Source organism: Rhinatrema bivittatum, chromosome 6 (genome assembly GCF_901001135.1).
Source record: "Rhinatrema bivittatum chromosome 6, aRhiBiv1.1, whole genome shotgun sequence".
Lineage (NCBI taxonomy): Eukaryota > Metazoa > Chordata > Amphibia > Gymnophiona > Rhinatrematidae > Rhinatrema > Rhinatrema bivittatum.
The window spans coordinates 151,233,534-151,250,415 of NC_042620.1; the positions used below are offsets into that span (position 1 = coordinate 151,233,534).

At 38.7% G+C, this 16,882-nt stretch overlaps 1 protein-coding gene across 1 annotated transcript in view; it reads left to right on the top strand.

Annotated features, from left to right (window-relative positions):
* DNAH7 (dynein axonemal heavy chain 7) overlaps positions 1-16,882 on the top strand; it is a 724,465-nt gene that overhangs the window by 346,010 nt on the left and 361,573 nt on the right. The window contains 3 exon segments of the mRNA XM_029606081.1: positions 1,268-1,516; positions 3,551-3,700; positions 10,746-10,928. Coding sequence (XP_029461941.1) covers positions 1,268-1,516; positions 3,551-3,700; positions 10,746-10,928 — 582 coding nt within the window.

Consider the following 16,882-nt stretch of genomic DNA (forward strand, 5'->3'; position numbering starts at 1 on the left):
TTGTGTAGCTGCAGGAATGTAAGATGTCATGCCACTGCTATTAGGGAATAGCCACTGCTATTAATTGCATCAGTAGCATGGAATCTTCTTAGTGTTTGGGTAATTGCCAGGTTCTTGTGGCCTGGTTTTGGCCTCTGTTGGAAACAGGATGCTGGGCTTGATGGACCCTTGGTCTGACCCAGCATGGCAATTTCTTATGTTCTTATGCATGCCCAGAAGGATCTTCAAGTTTTTGCTTACAGGCTCTGGATCATGTTATCCATTTGACTGTCTGGTGAACTGCTGTCTTCAGAGAACACTTGTTACAGGTAAGCAACTTTTTTACTGCTACATTTACTGTCTTTTTTTGTGGCATACTATTTGTATAAACAGTTTAGGTAAATCTGACATATTTCTGCATTATTTGCATGGCTCTCTAATTCTGTATAATGGCATATCAGACTTTTAGAGGGTAATTTTGAAAATTCCTGTGAAAACTTGGCTGGTGAGCACACCAGTACTAAAGTACCCATGACCCTTGCACTTACATTGGATCAGGTGGAAAGTATGCAACAGAAAATATACATGGTGATTGGAAATCCAATCACCACGTACACTTGTCCATGACCTAAACCCCACCTACTTTTTCTCACAGGTAAAAATACTTTTACCCACATTTTGGGTGAATGTATTCAAAAAGGCAGGTAATAAATTCAAATAAATAAATAATCTAATCACAGTTTCACATGGGCAAATGTGTTTCTTATATAAAAACCTTAATATCAGACATCCCTTACTTATACATGTTTTGGGATATTACAAGTATCCTAATCTCCATGCTATGATATTTAAATATATTGCGTTCCAAATTCAGAGGCATTTAACACAATAACTCAGAAGCTATCCTGCTAAATGAATATTTGGACCACTTATCTGGTTAAAGTATAGCCAGATATGTTATTATCCAGCTACTAAATTTTATCCAGATAACTTAGGGCATTTCGGGGAGAGGTTAGATGGATAAGTTATCCAGCTCAGTTTAGTCATGTCCAAACAGTTGTCCTAAAGTTAGTTGGATAAAGGTCTCCAGCTAAGTTTAAGATAGCCAGCTATATTCAATAGTATGGCTGCACTACTAAATATACCTCTATAGTTAGCCAGATAAGTGTATCCAGCTAACTTTGCTATCTGGACAGCGACTGGATATGGACCTCATAGAGTTTTAAGATTGATATTTAAAATAATATTTACAGCCTTTAAAAGTATATCTTAATTAATGTTTTTCCAGGGCATTACTTCAGATTTATTTCCTGGGATAAAGCTACCCAAACCAGATTACAGTATCTTCCTGGATGCAATCAAAGAGAACTGTGATCGGATGAATTTGCAAATGGCAGACTTCTTTACTGAGAAGATTTTACAGATTTATGAAATGATGATTGTACGTCATGGTTTTATGATTGTTGGAGAGCCTTTTGGTGGAAAGACATCAGCATATCGAGTATTGGCAGCAGCTTTAAATGACATTTGTGAGAAGGTATAATTAGCAAAACCTTACTAAGAAGATTACTTATCTATCCTAATCATTTTCAGTAAATTGCATGCAAAAGTATATCCACAAGAAATATTACATTCATGGTTAGATGACTAGATTGCCTTGTAAGTATAGCCTCACCAGTGATGATTTTCTGCCAGGTAAGCTGGGACACCAATTCAAGGAGACATGATAGGGAAATCTCTGGGTGCTACACACCACTTTAAGCATTGCAAGAATTTTCAGAATTTGCAGCCAACACTTCCTGGCTACTAATCTCATGAAAACCATCAATTAGGAAATGCCAAACCTGCCAAGTTTTTGAAATTCTTCTAGGATAGTGCAGAGATAAAGGATAGCCGGTGACATTCATTCTTTTGGCGTTGAAGAGAAAAAAAGGAGGTGACAGTGAGCACTGAGGTCCATGGCATTGGTGGTGCTTGTCTCACTTGTTGGTAAAGAGATGGAGACAGCAGTGAAAGCTTCTTGTGTCTATGGCAGTTGGCGGTTCTCATTCTACTGGCTGCCAAAAAGAGAAGGAGGTCTGCAATTACCATTGTAAGTAGGTGGGGGGTAGGTAAGAAAAACAAGGTTTGAGGAGGAACGGAGAAAGAAGAAGGCCAATGTAAGCATCTCGTCTCTCCTTTGTCCATTGCCACTCAACCTGATATCAAATATTTTTAGAAAATCACCCCTGTAGCTAACATCAAAGGCGTTCGTTGATTCAATGGACTTGCATGTGTTTATATCTTAACCCAGTCCTCAGACCACATCTAACTAGTCAGGTTTTCAAAATACCCACAATGATATTCATGATGAGAAATTTGCATACACCAATTCCATTGTTTGAAAAGCTATCTCATGCATTTTCATTCTGCATATCCTGACAACAAACTGGTTGGGTGTGTCCCAAGGACTGGGTCTAGAGCTTCTGGTTTTAGACAACCTTTCACTTTAATCCATTATGTCCCCAGTGTCCTATTTAGAGGACAGCTTCTTAAAAAATGTGGGACATAATGAGTTAAGGTCATCATTTCAAATCCAATCCACATCCCTAAGAATCTACTGTGAAAACCTGGCAATACAGTTGTTTGTAGTCTCAGCAGAGAGACCAAAGACTTGACAGCCATAGATAATGAATTACCTTCTCATGAATAAGGTCCATCCAGAACCGTTTAGGGTAAATTTTTAAAAAGTCACTCAACTTTTAAGATAGCTGGATAAATTATCTGGTTATCATTATTCAGTTTTTCAGCTGAATGTAACTAGCTTGGAATTAGTTGGAAATTCAGCTAAATCTAGCCACTTAAAATTTGATCAGCAAGATTATCAGATTTAGCTAGTTTAGTGCTGAAAATCAGATGTATGTTGTTCTGCATTCATCATGAGTTACATTTATGGAGGCATTAATCAAATTGCCTTGCATTAGTGTAAACTCCACACCAAGTCTGTTTTTTGCTTTGATTATTACCTTTATAAAAAGTACCCGCAGAAAATTTGCACCTGTTTTAATCTGCAAGTACTTTTTCCAGCTAATACAAGAGTAGTTTTGAAATCCAAAACTATATGCGTTTTGCCTCTGATTGTGCATTGTAAACTTCCCCTCCAAACCCTAGACCCCCCACCAAAAACCTCACTTCGAGTTACTAGTTGACCCTCCTACAGTGGTATAAATAGTTTACTTATAAGAGAGTCTCTCTTCCACCCCCCCAGGAGTAGCCCAAACCGTGGAAAGGCCTGTCTGGGCACTTTGCAGCCTGCAATGTGAAAATATCATAGTATGCTGTGTTCAGAAAATAAAACTAAAACTAAACAAAGGAACAGAAGAAATACAGTTTACAATTTAGATTCTCTAACTTGCTTGTTGGAAATTATTAAAAACAGTTATGACACAAATAATATGTAAATGATTGATGCTTGTCCATTTAAACAGCATGCCTAATAGAGTTTAAAAATATGGAATAATTGAGAGAGTAATAGATTAGATTATGATGTATATACCACTTGTGTTTCATATTGCTTTGTTTTTATATTAAGGGTCTGCTGGAAGAAAACAAGGTTCAGATTACTGTACTAAACCCCAAATCTATAACTATGGGGCAGCTATATGGACAGTTTGATCTAGTGTCACATGAGTGGTCCGATGGCATCTTAGCTGTCAGTTTTAGAGCGTTTGCTTCTTCAACTGTAAGTACTTTGAAATATACTGTTAGAAATATACTGTTTGAAGAAAATCTGGTTGATTAAACCATACCAAATTCATATATTGGAGATTTAGTAATTCTCCTATTAGATAAAATGACATTTAGTGCTTAACTGGTGAAATAAATACTTCTGAACGATAGGTAGTGATCTGAAAGGTAGCAATCTCATTTATACAAGATTTTTATTGTCAAATCTTCTGTACACCATTGGGTGCTTTAGAAATATTTTTAAAATACTTTCCATTGTTTAATTAACTCCCAATTAAGATTTTTGTTGGCATCGTTAAAAAAGGACAAACCAAGAGTGAAACTACATGATTAACATGGTGATTGGGTTTTGGCATACCTTATTTAGGTTATTTACAGGATAGTTAATCTTTTTAGGTTAATTTTCTTGTTTTCATTGCCTTTAATTTGCTCCGTAGAAATTACTACTTGAATCATTTCTATCATGGTGAAGTATGGATACTTATTATTATGCTCCTAAATTTTTGCTTGTTTTTAAATATTTCTGGTTTTCTGCCACAAGTGACACTCATAATAATGCCTTAAAATGCCATAAAGATACTCTAGGAAAAATCTAGGCTTATGTGATGCTGATAGTGTTCCATACAATCGGGCCGATTTAGTAAAGTCTGCGGGAGAGCAGGCGAATGCCCGCTCTCCCAGCGCGCGCACAGGCGAGTGGCCTGTGCGCGCGATTCTGTATTTAAATGAGGCCCGGCAGTAGAAACAGGCAAAAGAAGGTGCTAGGGACACTAGCGCGTCCCTAGCACCTCCTTTTGGCCCGGAGCGGTGGCTGTCAGCGGGTTTGACAGCCGATGCTCAATTTTGCCGGCGTCGGTTCTTGAGCCCTCTGACAGCCCCAGACAACGCCTACCTTTGGGTAGGCGCTAATTTCTGAAAGCAAAATGTGCGGCTTGGCTGCACATTTTGTTTTCTGAATCGCACGGGAATACCTAATAGGGCCCTCAACATGCATTTGCATGTTGAGGGCCCTATTAGGTTCGGCGGGTTGGATGCGCGTTTTCGGCCCCTTACTGAATAAGGGGTAAGGGAAAACGCGTATCCAATGGCGGGTTAACAGTGTGCTCCATCAGAGCGCACTGTACTGTATCGGCCCATTTATTTGTACATTCAGTTCAACCTATTATAGGACCAATATCCAAAACAGTCCTCCCAACTGCAAATGTGTGGCTACATTGTACAAATGTATCTGCACATACTTTCACTTTAGCAAATTGACCATGGGTACAACTGGGCTACGGATGTCGCATTTGCTTTTTCTGTGGGTTAATTTTGGCTGGAAAATAGCATGTGCACATTAGAAAATGCAATGTATACATGTTATTCCCAATACCACCCATAACATGTCCCTTGGAACACTTCCCTTGAATCCAACTAAAAACAGATGCCCTGTAGAACCCTGTTCATACTTCTGGCCAGATGAAGAGTAGGCAGTTGTCAAACAGCCTTTTTACCAGGTAAATGAGTATTCAAGGACATGACTTTTGAAAATTCTCCTCTCTATGTATCATGGATTATTGCATATATTTTAAACAGGTGAGTATTACATGAAAAGAAAAGTTCCCTTTTAATTTGGCCACTTTGTTGAAGGAAAATTATATTCAATTTCCTCATCATCCAGTCAGACCAGTCCAGATACATATGCTATTCTCATCAGCCAGAAGATGGGGATAGAGAACAACTAGCTTGCTCCTTATAGGAGCCTGCCAGTATTGTCTGTCTCCAGCAGATGATAGGAAGCATCCCATGCTGTGGCTGAGTTCTGGTGTAGGCTAGGTGAAGAATTTTCAGGCGGATTCTATTTCCAAGTCTCAAATGATCAAGTTTGCTTTTAAGGGTGAGCTTCTATTTGGAAAAGATCTAGAGAAGTTTGTAAAGGCCTTGGGGCAATGTAAGGCTCCTAGATTTACTAGACGATAGGTCCAAGGAAGATACTAGGTTCTCTGCTTCTAGGAGTTGGTTTTGGAGCAGGAAGACCAGGCAGTCATACAGTCAGAGGAGATCCAGACTCTACAATCAATTTCAGTCCTTTGTATCAATTAAAAAGGAGGTACTCAGTTTCAAGTGGTGCCTCAGCACCCAATTTTTGCACATCCAGTTCTCTCTCAATTTCCCTAATGATTCCCTTGAAACCTCCTCTCTCACTCTTCTCCCAGGCATCTCCTAAAAATTCTGTCTCAACTCCCCAGCCCTTCTCTTACCTCTCCTCATGCTGATCCCTCTTCATCTTTTCCTCCAATCCTCTAATCCCTTCCCTTAGTGTTCCTTTTAGATACACCTTCTGAAGAAACCTGTGGATTCAATTATTTAAATATATATAACACTTCTCACAGTAAATGTGTTGCTAGGCTCTGAGCATCCTATAAAATGTTCATCCTCAGTGTGTTAATTGAGCTCAATTAAGGAAAATTAGTGTTCTAGCCAGTTAAGTGTCAGTGCAAGTTTAGGCCTCACCACTGGGTACCTTAAAAAAATGGGATGCACTGCTTAGCTGAGGTCCAGATTCCATGAGCAGTTTGGGGTTCCATGAAGAAAGATCACCACTCCCGCGCTGTGAGCCAAGATGCAACTCTGTCCCTTGCCACACTTAACTGACTAAAACAAAAACAGCAAAAAAACTCTCTAGGCCCTCACACAGAAAAGTAGGCCTGTCCTGAGTGTGTGCATTACCTCTGCACTGTATTGACACTAAGCATAAAAAATAAAATAGAACTTGAGTATTCTGTCTGATTAGAAGATTTACAATCCTTTCAACTGCTGTCTTTCTCTGTAATCAAGGGTTCTTTAGGTCTCTGCTGGTTTTTCACAGGGATAGCTGCACCTTCGCTTGCAATTTACAAGCTTCCTCTGGGTCTGCAGACTCTGTCATTCTCTGCGTGGAACCCCTTTTATCTCTCTTCACAGATTTTCTGCACTGATGCTGATTGCTGATAAGAGTGCTGCTGCAGGATAACCTCTGCTCTTCTGTCACTTCCTCCTGCAGCTGAATAGCTCAGCTCTGCTTGAGGGAGGGGGCTCTTTTTATTTATTTTTTTATTACTGTTTACATAGATAAGACAATAATTACAATTAGGGCAAACACTTTTTTTCCTTTTTACTTTATAGGTGCTTTTCTTTGGGACTAACTCTCTTTTCCATGCCAAGAAGGTGATCTTGCAGCCATAATATTCATCCAATAAATCCACTATAAGAACACATCTCTTTTCATTATTCTTCTGACTCACTCCCTTCAGTAACTGAACTCAAGAACAACGATTTCAAGGAATACAAATTCTGATACACACTAGTTAGAATATCACATTCAGATTGCAGAGAATCCCATCATACCACCCTCCTGAATAACACGGTTTTCATCTGTCCTTGCTCATTCCATAAAACGTCACTTGTTAAATGAGATATCATGAGGGTGGCTATGATGTCTTATCTCTTTCCCAATTACTTTAATCTTAACTCTTCTCATTGAATAAATAGTTGTGTATTATAAGAAGTAGGTTTGAGAATTATGCTTCAGAGCTGTGGAATGCAGAGATGGGACAGAAATGGTCCAGCTTGATGTGCGGTACTCCTACTAAGGGAGGGATGGCAAGGCATAAGAACATAATATGTGCCACGTTGGGTCAAATCAAAAGTCCATTGATTCCAGCATTCTGTCTTCTACAGTGGTCAATCCAAGTCACCAGAAGTACCCAGCAGTACTCCTTTCTTGTTTCTCACTCCCAGGAATAAGTGGCGGCTTTCCCAAGTCTACCTGGCTAATAATACTTAGGAACTTGCCCATACTTCTTTTAAACCCAGCGATTTGTTCTAAATTTGCTAGGTGGGTGTTAGTTTCATAGAATGTCCCCTAATCATAATGTGATCTGAAGGGATAAAAAAATCATTGCCTGTTTACCTGTTATACCTTATTCATGGTTTTATTAGCTTCTATTTTTATAAACCTCACACTCATCTCTTCTGCAAGCTGAAAAGTCCTAACTTGTTTAGCTTTTCCCGATCCCCTTTATCATTTTTGTTGCCCTTCTCTGTACCTTTATTAGTTCTGCGATATTTCTTTTTGGATGGGGCAACCAGAACCACACACAGTACTCGAGGTGCGGTTACCTCTGGAATGCTCATAAACCGTTTACCCAGCTAAAACATACCTGTTTGGCAGGATGAGAATTTCAAAATTCAGGGTTCACCAGCTAATTCCGAACTTAGCTGGATAAATCTCTTTGAATATGGACCTCAATGACTCCAAAATCTTTTCCCTCCTAATATGCAACCTAGCACTGTGTACCTATAGTTAGGATTATTTTTTCCTATGTGCATCAGGTTGCACTTGTCTACATTAAATTTTATTTGCCATTTATGTTCCCTGTCCTCTAGATTAGCAAAGTTCTTCTTCAGTTCCTCAGAATCCGCTCGCATTTTAAAATCTTTGAATATTTTCATGTCATCTGCAAATTTTACCACCTCACTCATTGCTCCCTTTTCCAGATCATTAATGTAAATGTTAAACAGCACAGGTTCCAGTACAGATCTCTAAGGACCTCCACTATTCACCTCTCTCTATTGTGAAAATAGACCATTTAGTTCAACTTTCTGTTTCATATCTATAAATTTTTCAGCCTACAGCAGGGCTTCCTAAACTTTTAGCCAACGTGACCCCATTTTGAAAATTTACATGACCCCAGAGTATGACAAAAATAGATTAGCAGGAGTATAGTCCCCCTCCAACAATTACTCCACTTTCACTGTCTACCCTCTCCAGTCTGTCTTTTCTCTCAACCTCTATCCCCTCCAGGGGACCTTCTTTCTCAACCTCTTCCCCTCTAGCTGATTCCGTCTTACATCCCCCACAGCTCCTCTCATCTTCCCAGCTCATCCCTTCTCTCATCCCATCCAGCCCTTATCATATTATCCCAGCTGGTCTTTTCTCACCTCCCAGCCATTTTTATAACCCTCAGTTGATCACCAGTCATCCCTCTCACCTCTATAGTCCCCAATTGATCCTCTATTATCCCCTCCCGCTCACCCCCATTGCCCATCCCCTCTTTCTCACCTTCCAGCCTCATGTCCTGTCCTCCAACTCTTCTCTTACATCCCTCCCATTTGACCTCCCCTCACCCCAGCTCCTTCCTTACATACCCCAGTTAATCTTCTGTCATTACCCCCTCACCCTCCACAACCAATCGATCAAATCCTCACACCCTGCCTGCATCTAATCCCTCCCTTTGAACAGCTCCACTTCTAAACACCTCCTGGTCAAGGTCAGTGGCTACATTTTCCTTTTGACCTTGGGCCAAAGTGGATGACAACTGATGGGAAGAGAGGGTAGGCTGTTGACAGGGGCAACATTTTTCTCTTGAGTACTTTCAGTGGTGGGTGAAGAAAGAGGAGCAGTGGCAATCTTTCTGTGGACACTCAGCCTACCCTTCTCCTCATGGCTGGTCCCAAACCCGACTGTAATCTGCAAGTGGCAGCAGCATTAGTAATAAAAGTCATCACCAGGCCTGTGATCCAGTGCAAGCTCATAGACCCTGCAGTTGTCCTGGCCTCTCCTCATGCAGAGCTCCATGTTATCTCAGAAATTCATGCAAGGACAGAATAACCACAGGACCTGTGAGTGTGCGCTGGTTCAAAGACCTCATGATGACTTCCACTACTAAAGCTGCTGTTGATGCCTGAAGAGTTCTGCTCTTTGAGGCATTTGTGATCCCAGCTAAAAGTTTTGTGACCTCATTTAGGGTCCTGACTCCCAGTTTGGGAAGCTCTAGTCTAGAGTGACATTGGGCCTCATTTTCCAAGGCTATTAGGTAGCCTGTGCTACCTAAATCGGGGCGGAGTCGGCCCTGGAAGAGGAGGAGTCGGCTAGCGCATGACCGCCCCCCCCCCCCCCCCGGTCGACCCCGCTCCCCATTAGCGTGATTTTCTAAAGTATTGCAGGCCTGTGATTCTTTAGAAAATGAGGCCCATTGCCTCTTCTCCCATGAGTTTTTAATTTCCTATGGGGCAGTGCCCAATTTACATGAAACCTATTTTAATTCTGTTTCATTCTTCAATGTACATGTGGCACTTTCTGTATAACATTCTTTGTTGCTTCCTTGTTAATTTAAAAGCATTATGGCACCAGGAATGATGGATTTCTTTTTTTTTTTTTTTTAGATTTCTATTTTTTATTTATCTTGTTTTTCCTTTGGTTTCCTGAGAAGTTAATTTCATTTCATTTATTAAATTTATGTTTTACATGTACAACAAACCCCAAGAGAGTGTAGTGACTTGGTTTGAATTGACAATATAATGATAGTTTGCTTAGTATAATTATTCCGCTTAATTTTAGATGTTAATGACATCAGAAAAATGTCAGTGTATATCAGATAATGAATAATAAAGGCCATACATATTGTTATGGTTTAAAGGTTTCTGTAATGTGGATTAAAATGTGCAGAGATACTGTAGACCATGTTTTATAACTTAGGATGTGATTAATTTTGTTGATGTTGGCAAATATCTTTGTGCTTGAAATGTTTGTAAGCTGTGAATTTGGGTAAATCGATTTGGACAAAATAATAGAATATAACATTAAAAATGACTGAGATATACTATATGAATTACAGATTCTATTCTGTGTAAAGTGGTACTGTATAATTAAGCTCCATGTTCAAGAGGAGAAGCTCAGCCAGTCTTGGTTTTACCCCACTGCATGCATGGAGATGTAGTCTTGCATTTCTTGATGAGCTCAATAGGGAAATTTGAACTACATTCCTATGCATGCAATGGGATAAAACTAAGACTGGCTCATTTTGTCCCTTTAACATGGAGCTATACAGTCACCCTACCTATAATTACAGTATGTATTCAATAGTTATAGCTTCATCTTCAGCATCGATTCAGTGAAAGAAGTGAGTTGTAATCTCAATATTTCAAATGAGAAAAATGCTAGTCATATGTGTTAACCTGATGTGGGAACTTTATATGATCATAATTCTTTTTCCATCAAAAATATCTCCTGTAAATAGACACCAGACAGAAAATGGCTAATTTTTGATGGCCCAGTAGATGCAGTATGGATTGAAAATATGAACACAGTATTGGATGATAATAAGAAACTGTGCCTGATGAGTGGAGAGATCATTCAGATGTCTTCACAAATGAGCCTTATTTTTGAACCAATGGACTTAGAGGTTGCCTCCCCTGCAACAGTAAGTGTCTCAAGTTTAATTACACAGTCTATCTCTTACTATTATTATAATAAATTCTTATTAGTGATGAATTATGATTCAAAAGAAACTGCTTGATTCAAATTTGGTTATTGTCTCTTTTAGCAGCTCAGCCATCTTAAAATTGTTTTCTTTTAGCTAGAGATCATAAAAAACCATCAGTCAATCATTATCACTATCTTTTGTATGAGATCTTATTTTGATAAAAAGATATCCACACAAGCTATTGACTGTAACAATTAAATAATATTTTCTGTGCTTAAATGCTTAGCAATCTGAAATTTTTAGGACTTTTACAATTTATAATATATTAAGATTCTGTGACAGTATTGCAAATACCTTAAACATAAATATCAATGAAGTGCTCTGGCTAGAAAAAAACAGCATTTTTTTTATTAAAATAAAAGTCAAGACTCATTTGTAGTGACCAAGTCAACTTCTGTGGACAGAGTCACAGAAATTATTAGTTATGCAATAACTCTAAATGGATAATGACCCCAATTTTTAAAGCCATTTATCTGGTTAAATGGCTTGGCTGACAGTTGCTTTCCTTGGCCCAGTTAAAAGTATGCATACTTTTAGTGAATTTAAAGCAGGATTTTTTTTTTCTTTTGGGTGTTTTTACATTGGGGAGAATGAAATACTGCACCTACCTGACATTTTCAAAAGCACATGCTTTCTTTTATCCTCTTCTGGATGCAGGCACAAATAGCAGGTGTGAAGTACTCTGACACTTTGAGTGCACATACTTTGTGACTTCAATGTACTGTATATGCTCTAAAAGTGTCCACATCCATTGCAAGTAACACAGGCTATTCAGAATTGCCTCAACAGGTTTACTAGTATTTGTTATCCTGCCTAGAGGAATTGAAGGGTTGGGACTTTAATCCATATAAGACATTGCATACCAGTAAAGGAGCATCTTTCAAAGCCATTTATCTGGGTTAAATATTGATTTACCTGCATACAATGGCTTGTCTGAAAATTGTTCTCCTCTGCTCAGCTCAAAGCACACCCAGGTGATAAGTTTCATTTATGCACATAAATGTAACCTAATACCATAGCAATTTTCGAAAGGCCATTTACGCTTTTAAAGGTGTATTTTAAAAGTTGGGTTTGCACCAAAATCAGGAAATGGGCGTGCATGTAGCACATACATGGTGTTCACGCAATTTTATAAGCTGCCCACATGTGCACACAAGCCCCAATGCACGAATGTCTTGCATTGGAGAAAAAAGGGGTGGAATATGGGCATTCTGGGGGCAGGGCCAAGAGATGTGCACACAATTATGCATGTGTTTGGGCATGCGTCAAGGTCCAATGCTGCATAACTTTACTTTTGCTGTGGAGGAGGTATAAGTCTCCAAAAACTTTCCAGGCATCTAGGAATTAATTGAGGGGTTGGGTTAGCTGGAGGGGGGGGGGGGGGATGCAAGCTAAAGAACCAGGGGAGTTTGGGGGACCTAATTATTGCCCGTGCAAACTGGTGGATGAACTGGTGAAACTGGTCAAGGCATGGAGGGTGCCTGTAATAAAATTCCCTCAGTTACGTGGCTCAAACCCGACTTTACGCTCCTGGGTTCACACAAGTTTAAAATGAGGTGCACATATGCACGCTCCTAGGCTATTTTATAACATGCACTCATATGTGTGCACATGTTATAAAATTGCTGCACATCTGGAAGTGCACCAGCCCCCCTCCCCCCCATATGTGCACCCGTGCCCTGTTTGAAAGTTACTATCTTAAGAGGTTATTTTCAAAGGAGTTATATGTGTAAATGTAACATACTGTCGGACTACTTTTCAGAAGCTCATTTACATGTTTAAAATACACTTATGAGAACTAAATCTATTGACAATTCAATAGCATGTATCGTAGCAATTTTCAAAAGCCCACATATGGAGTGCAAAATGCATTTATGTGTGTAAAATCCAGTTTTAAGTGCGTAAATCCTTTTGAAAATGACCTCATCATGTTTTACCCCGATGAAAAAGCAGTGTTCCTGACAGTGTGTTGAGGACAGGGGAGGAAAACAGCATGTCTACCTTTGTGTTTTACATGCCTTTGTGCTGTTTTCCTCCTGCTCAGCTGCAGGGGCAGGGTACGCAGATCTTCGGTATATGCCTATGTTCTGTTTGCTAATTTGCCAAGACAAAGTACCTAGGCAGCTAACTGCAGGAGATATAGGTCCATAAGTTGAAAGTGTCAATGCAGCCAGGTGGTCTATTGCAAATTACTTCCTATGGAGTTAATTTGGTAACATTGCACATAAGTTAGCCAGCAAATATGTCCATAAAGTACACAAGTTTTAAAAGCAAACTTATGTGCACAAGTCTCCTTTGAATATTATCCCCCCAAATCTACCCAGACACACTTACACCTGCTATTTAGTGTACAGAAATTTTTGTTGTAAAGTTTGTGTGGCCATTTGAATATTCTAACAGATGTGTGTTAAACCCAAACCCCTCCCCATCTCTGCCCCTGGGCAAATTTAAGGGTGAACAGGACATATGTCATAAGTTCATCAGCATATCAGGCATGCAATTTAAAAAGAAAACATATCTGTGGAAAAAACACTGTTCAACCCATGAAAATGCTTTTGAAAATTACCCTCCTTATCACCTGTTCAAAAAGGACTGTAGCTTTTTTAAGCAAAAATGTATTTTACTTTGAGATTGACTTTCAAAGGCTTTGTACTGATAACTTTTTGAGTTACCAGGACAAACCCTGAGTTTTAAATTTCCCACCCTGCCAAGTGAATACATTTTAGCTGGGTAAGTCATTAACTGGCTAAAATGTAACCAGATTTAAAGGGGGGGGGGGGTGCATTCCAGAGGCATGGCTACAGTTTATTCAGCTATCACAGATATCCAGCTCTAACTGGATAAACTTAGCTGGATAAGTGTGGTCTATCCTAAAGTGACCTGGGTAACTTAACCCAGGTATATTCAGCAGAATACTTACCCAAATATATTCTGTGGAATATTCAGGTAAAGTTCTCTAGGTGAACGTACCCAGGCAATTTTCCCATTCTCTGGCTTCCTCAACATGAACCTCTTTGTTTTCCAATTTGTCAGAACCAACTTAAACATTATCCTTAATTTAAAGTATTAATTATAATACTAAATATTTTGCTTTGCTATTATATCAAAAAAGTAGTTTACCTAAAAAGAAATTTAGATGTATCTTAAATGTTTAGGTAGGATATCTGAAGTTATCTAATGCCAACATGAACTTTGCTGACTCTTTATTTTTTACTTTGTTGGAAGCATGCCCATTATCTTCCTAGGTAAGCAATTTCTTTCTGACTAGTACAACTTTTATCTTAAAAAAATATATATAGTAAGTTGCTATTTTAATATTCTTCATGGTGTTAAAACTTCCTTTAGTTTACACAGATTGTGCAAATATGTATTTAAAGATGCAACAGGAGTAACATGGAAAAAAAATATTTAACTTATATTTGATAAATTATATGATATTTATATACAATATTAAAAGTACATACTCAGTCTCTGAAAATATAGCATAGAGAATGATATAAGCAGAACATGGTAGAATATTATTGCAGTTTGTAAGAAAGGAATCACCAATAAAACATTTCCATCATAAACGCACATGGAATTCAGCAGATACAACACAATTGAAAGCTCAAAAGATGCCATCACTACAGAGAACGTATTATTCGTAAGAAAAAATTTCCTGATACCCTGAAAGACAAAAATTCAAGAAGTAAATCATGGTATTTACCAAGTGTTGGAAGAAGAAATTTAAAAATCTTCTTTCTATCAGCAAACATAACATTAAAATAAATGTAGACTGTCTCCAATGGACTTTTTTTTTAAATACAATCAAGGTCATTCATCAAAATGCATTATGGCATTAATGCATGCAATAATGTGTGTGTTAAAGCCATAACACCTGCGTTATTCTTCATAACGTATGGCGTGAATGCAAAGTTTTTGGAGGGGCAGTATCAGGGAGGAGTTTGGTAGTATTTAGTTAAATGAGAAGCAATAGCATAACACATACTATTGCACGGTTTTAACATTGGAAATGACAATACCTTTTTTCCTGGTGTTATGTTGTGCAATATACCTGATATGGCCTTAATGCAATTTGTGATACATTTTTTGAACTGCATTTTGGTCATTTCTGGGCTGGAGGGGGAGGGAAAGAGAGAGAGTGAGAGAGAGAGAGTGAAAGAGAGAGAGCCTCTGGGGAGGGCCTTACTGTGTGTACCTATTTATCTCTCTATAGGAGATAAATAGGAGGTCAAGATGAGGTGTTAGTGGTGCTTTAGGGGCCAATTTCACATTTAGAGTGAGATGTACGAACAGCACAGTACACCTTGGTGAACATTTGACATCATTTGGAATGAGGAAAGTCTCACAAAAATGAAATTTGGTACTATGTTATCTCACCCTAGCTTGATGGTACCCTGTTATAGAGTCCATCAAACTAGGGTGAGAGAACATAGTAGAAATTTCATCTTTGTGAGACTTTCCTCACTCCAAATCTTCAACAAGGTATACTGTGCTGTTCGTACATCTCACTCTACATGCGAACCTGTCCCCTAAACCCTAAACCACCACCACCACCACCTCACCTCAACCTATTAGATAGCCCTCCTATATAGATAAATACTTCACTACTCTGAGGGCCTTGTAGATAGTCAGTGTCTCCCTCTCCCTCCACAAAATGCAAAAAATAGGGATTATTGCAGGGTGTGCTAAGTTTACCACACCATGCAATACTACTATTGCAAAGCAGTACGTTACCACATGGTATGGTAATTCAAAAATTTCCATAAACACACCCCTTTTTGTTATCAATGCATTATTAACAATTTTTGATGAATCTAGGGGAAAGTTTGTTCAGTGGATGTGATCTAAAAAACTTGCCTCTGGGTACCTATTATTTACTCTTTTCTGCTAAATTCAGACATGAGTAAAAAGTAGTGCAAAGGAAAAATCCTCCAAAGTGCAGAGTCAAATATCCTCGACCCAGCTTAAAAATACTTTTCAGCATGAAAAACCTCTGCTGGCCATATGTGTTCAGCTATGTCTCTGTTTTGTGCAACTCAAGAATATTGCAGAAAATAAGCCTTGGGTATAATTCTTTGAAATTGCCATGCTGGGTCAGACCAAGGGTCCATCAAGCCCAGCATCCTGTTTCCAACAGTGGCCAAACCAGGCCACAAGAACCTGGCAATTACCCAAACTATGCAACATATCTTTTGTCATAAATTTGGTTTTTATTTGTCAATCTGCAAGGTAGAGTCAGCTATTTTGATGAATAAAGCACAAATAAACAGCTAATTCTAAGGTTTATATTTTGTGCAAAAATGCTATTCCATCAAATGAAAGTATGCTTAATAGAATCACAGTGGTGAATGCTGTGTGCTAATTCACAAGATTTTCTCCCAAACCTTAGAACTTTCATAAAGTTCACATACTCCTAGCTAATGATAGAGTTGTGGAATCCAGTCATCCTTACTTCCTTTTTTGACAGTTATAATAGGAAATCAGCATGATTGAAGGTATCTTATCTTCAGATGTTTTTTATGCTCTTTTCAACTGCAAAAGTGGAATGTTAGGCCAAAGGTTCTAAGCCCACACTGCTTATCAGTCAAAATAGATGCTAGGTTTTTGATTGGTTTTGAAACCAGGAAACAATGTCACTGGTCAGTCTCTTCAAAGGCTTCAAGTCAGAGGAAGAATGTTGATACTTCAAAACTCATCAGTTTCACTGTCTTCGACAAGCAATTACAGTTAAGTAATGACCTTTTTGTCTGTATTTCCAGGAAAAATGTCTATATTGTTTGCATTCTAGTTCCCAAATTAGATTAATGATGGAGTGGGAGACCTGTTATGCTGTTAAGTGTGGTGTCATTGGCAACAGAACTGTTCGGTTTGACATTTTTAAAATGTGG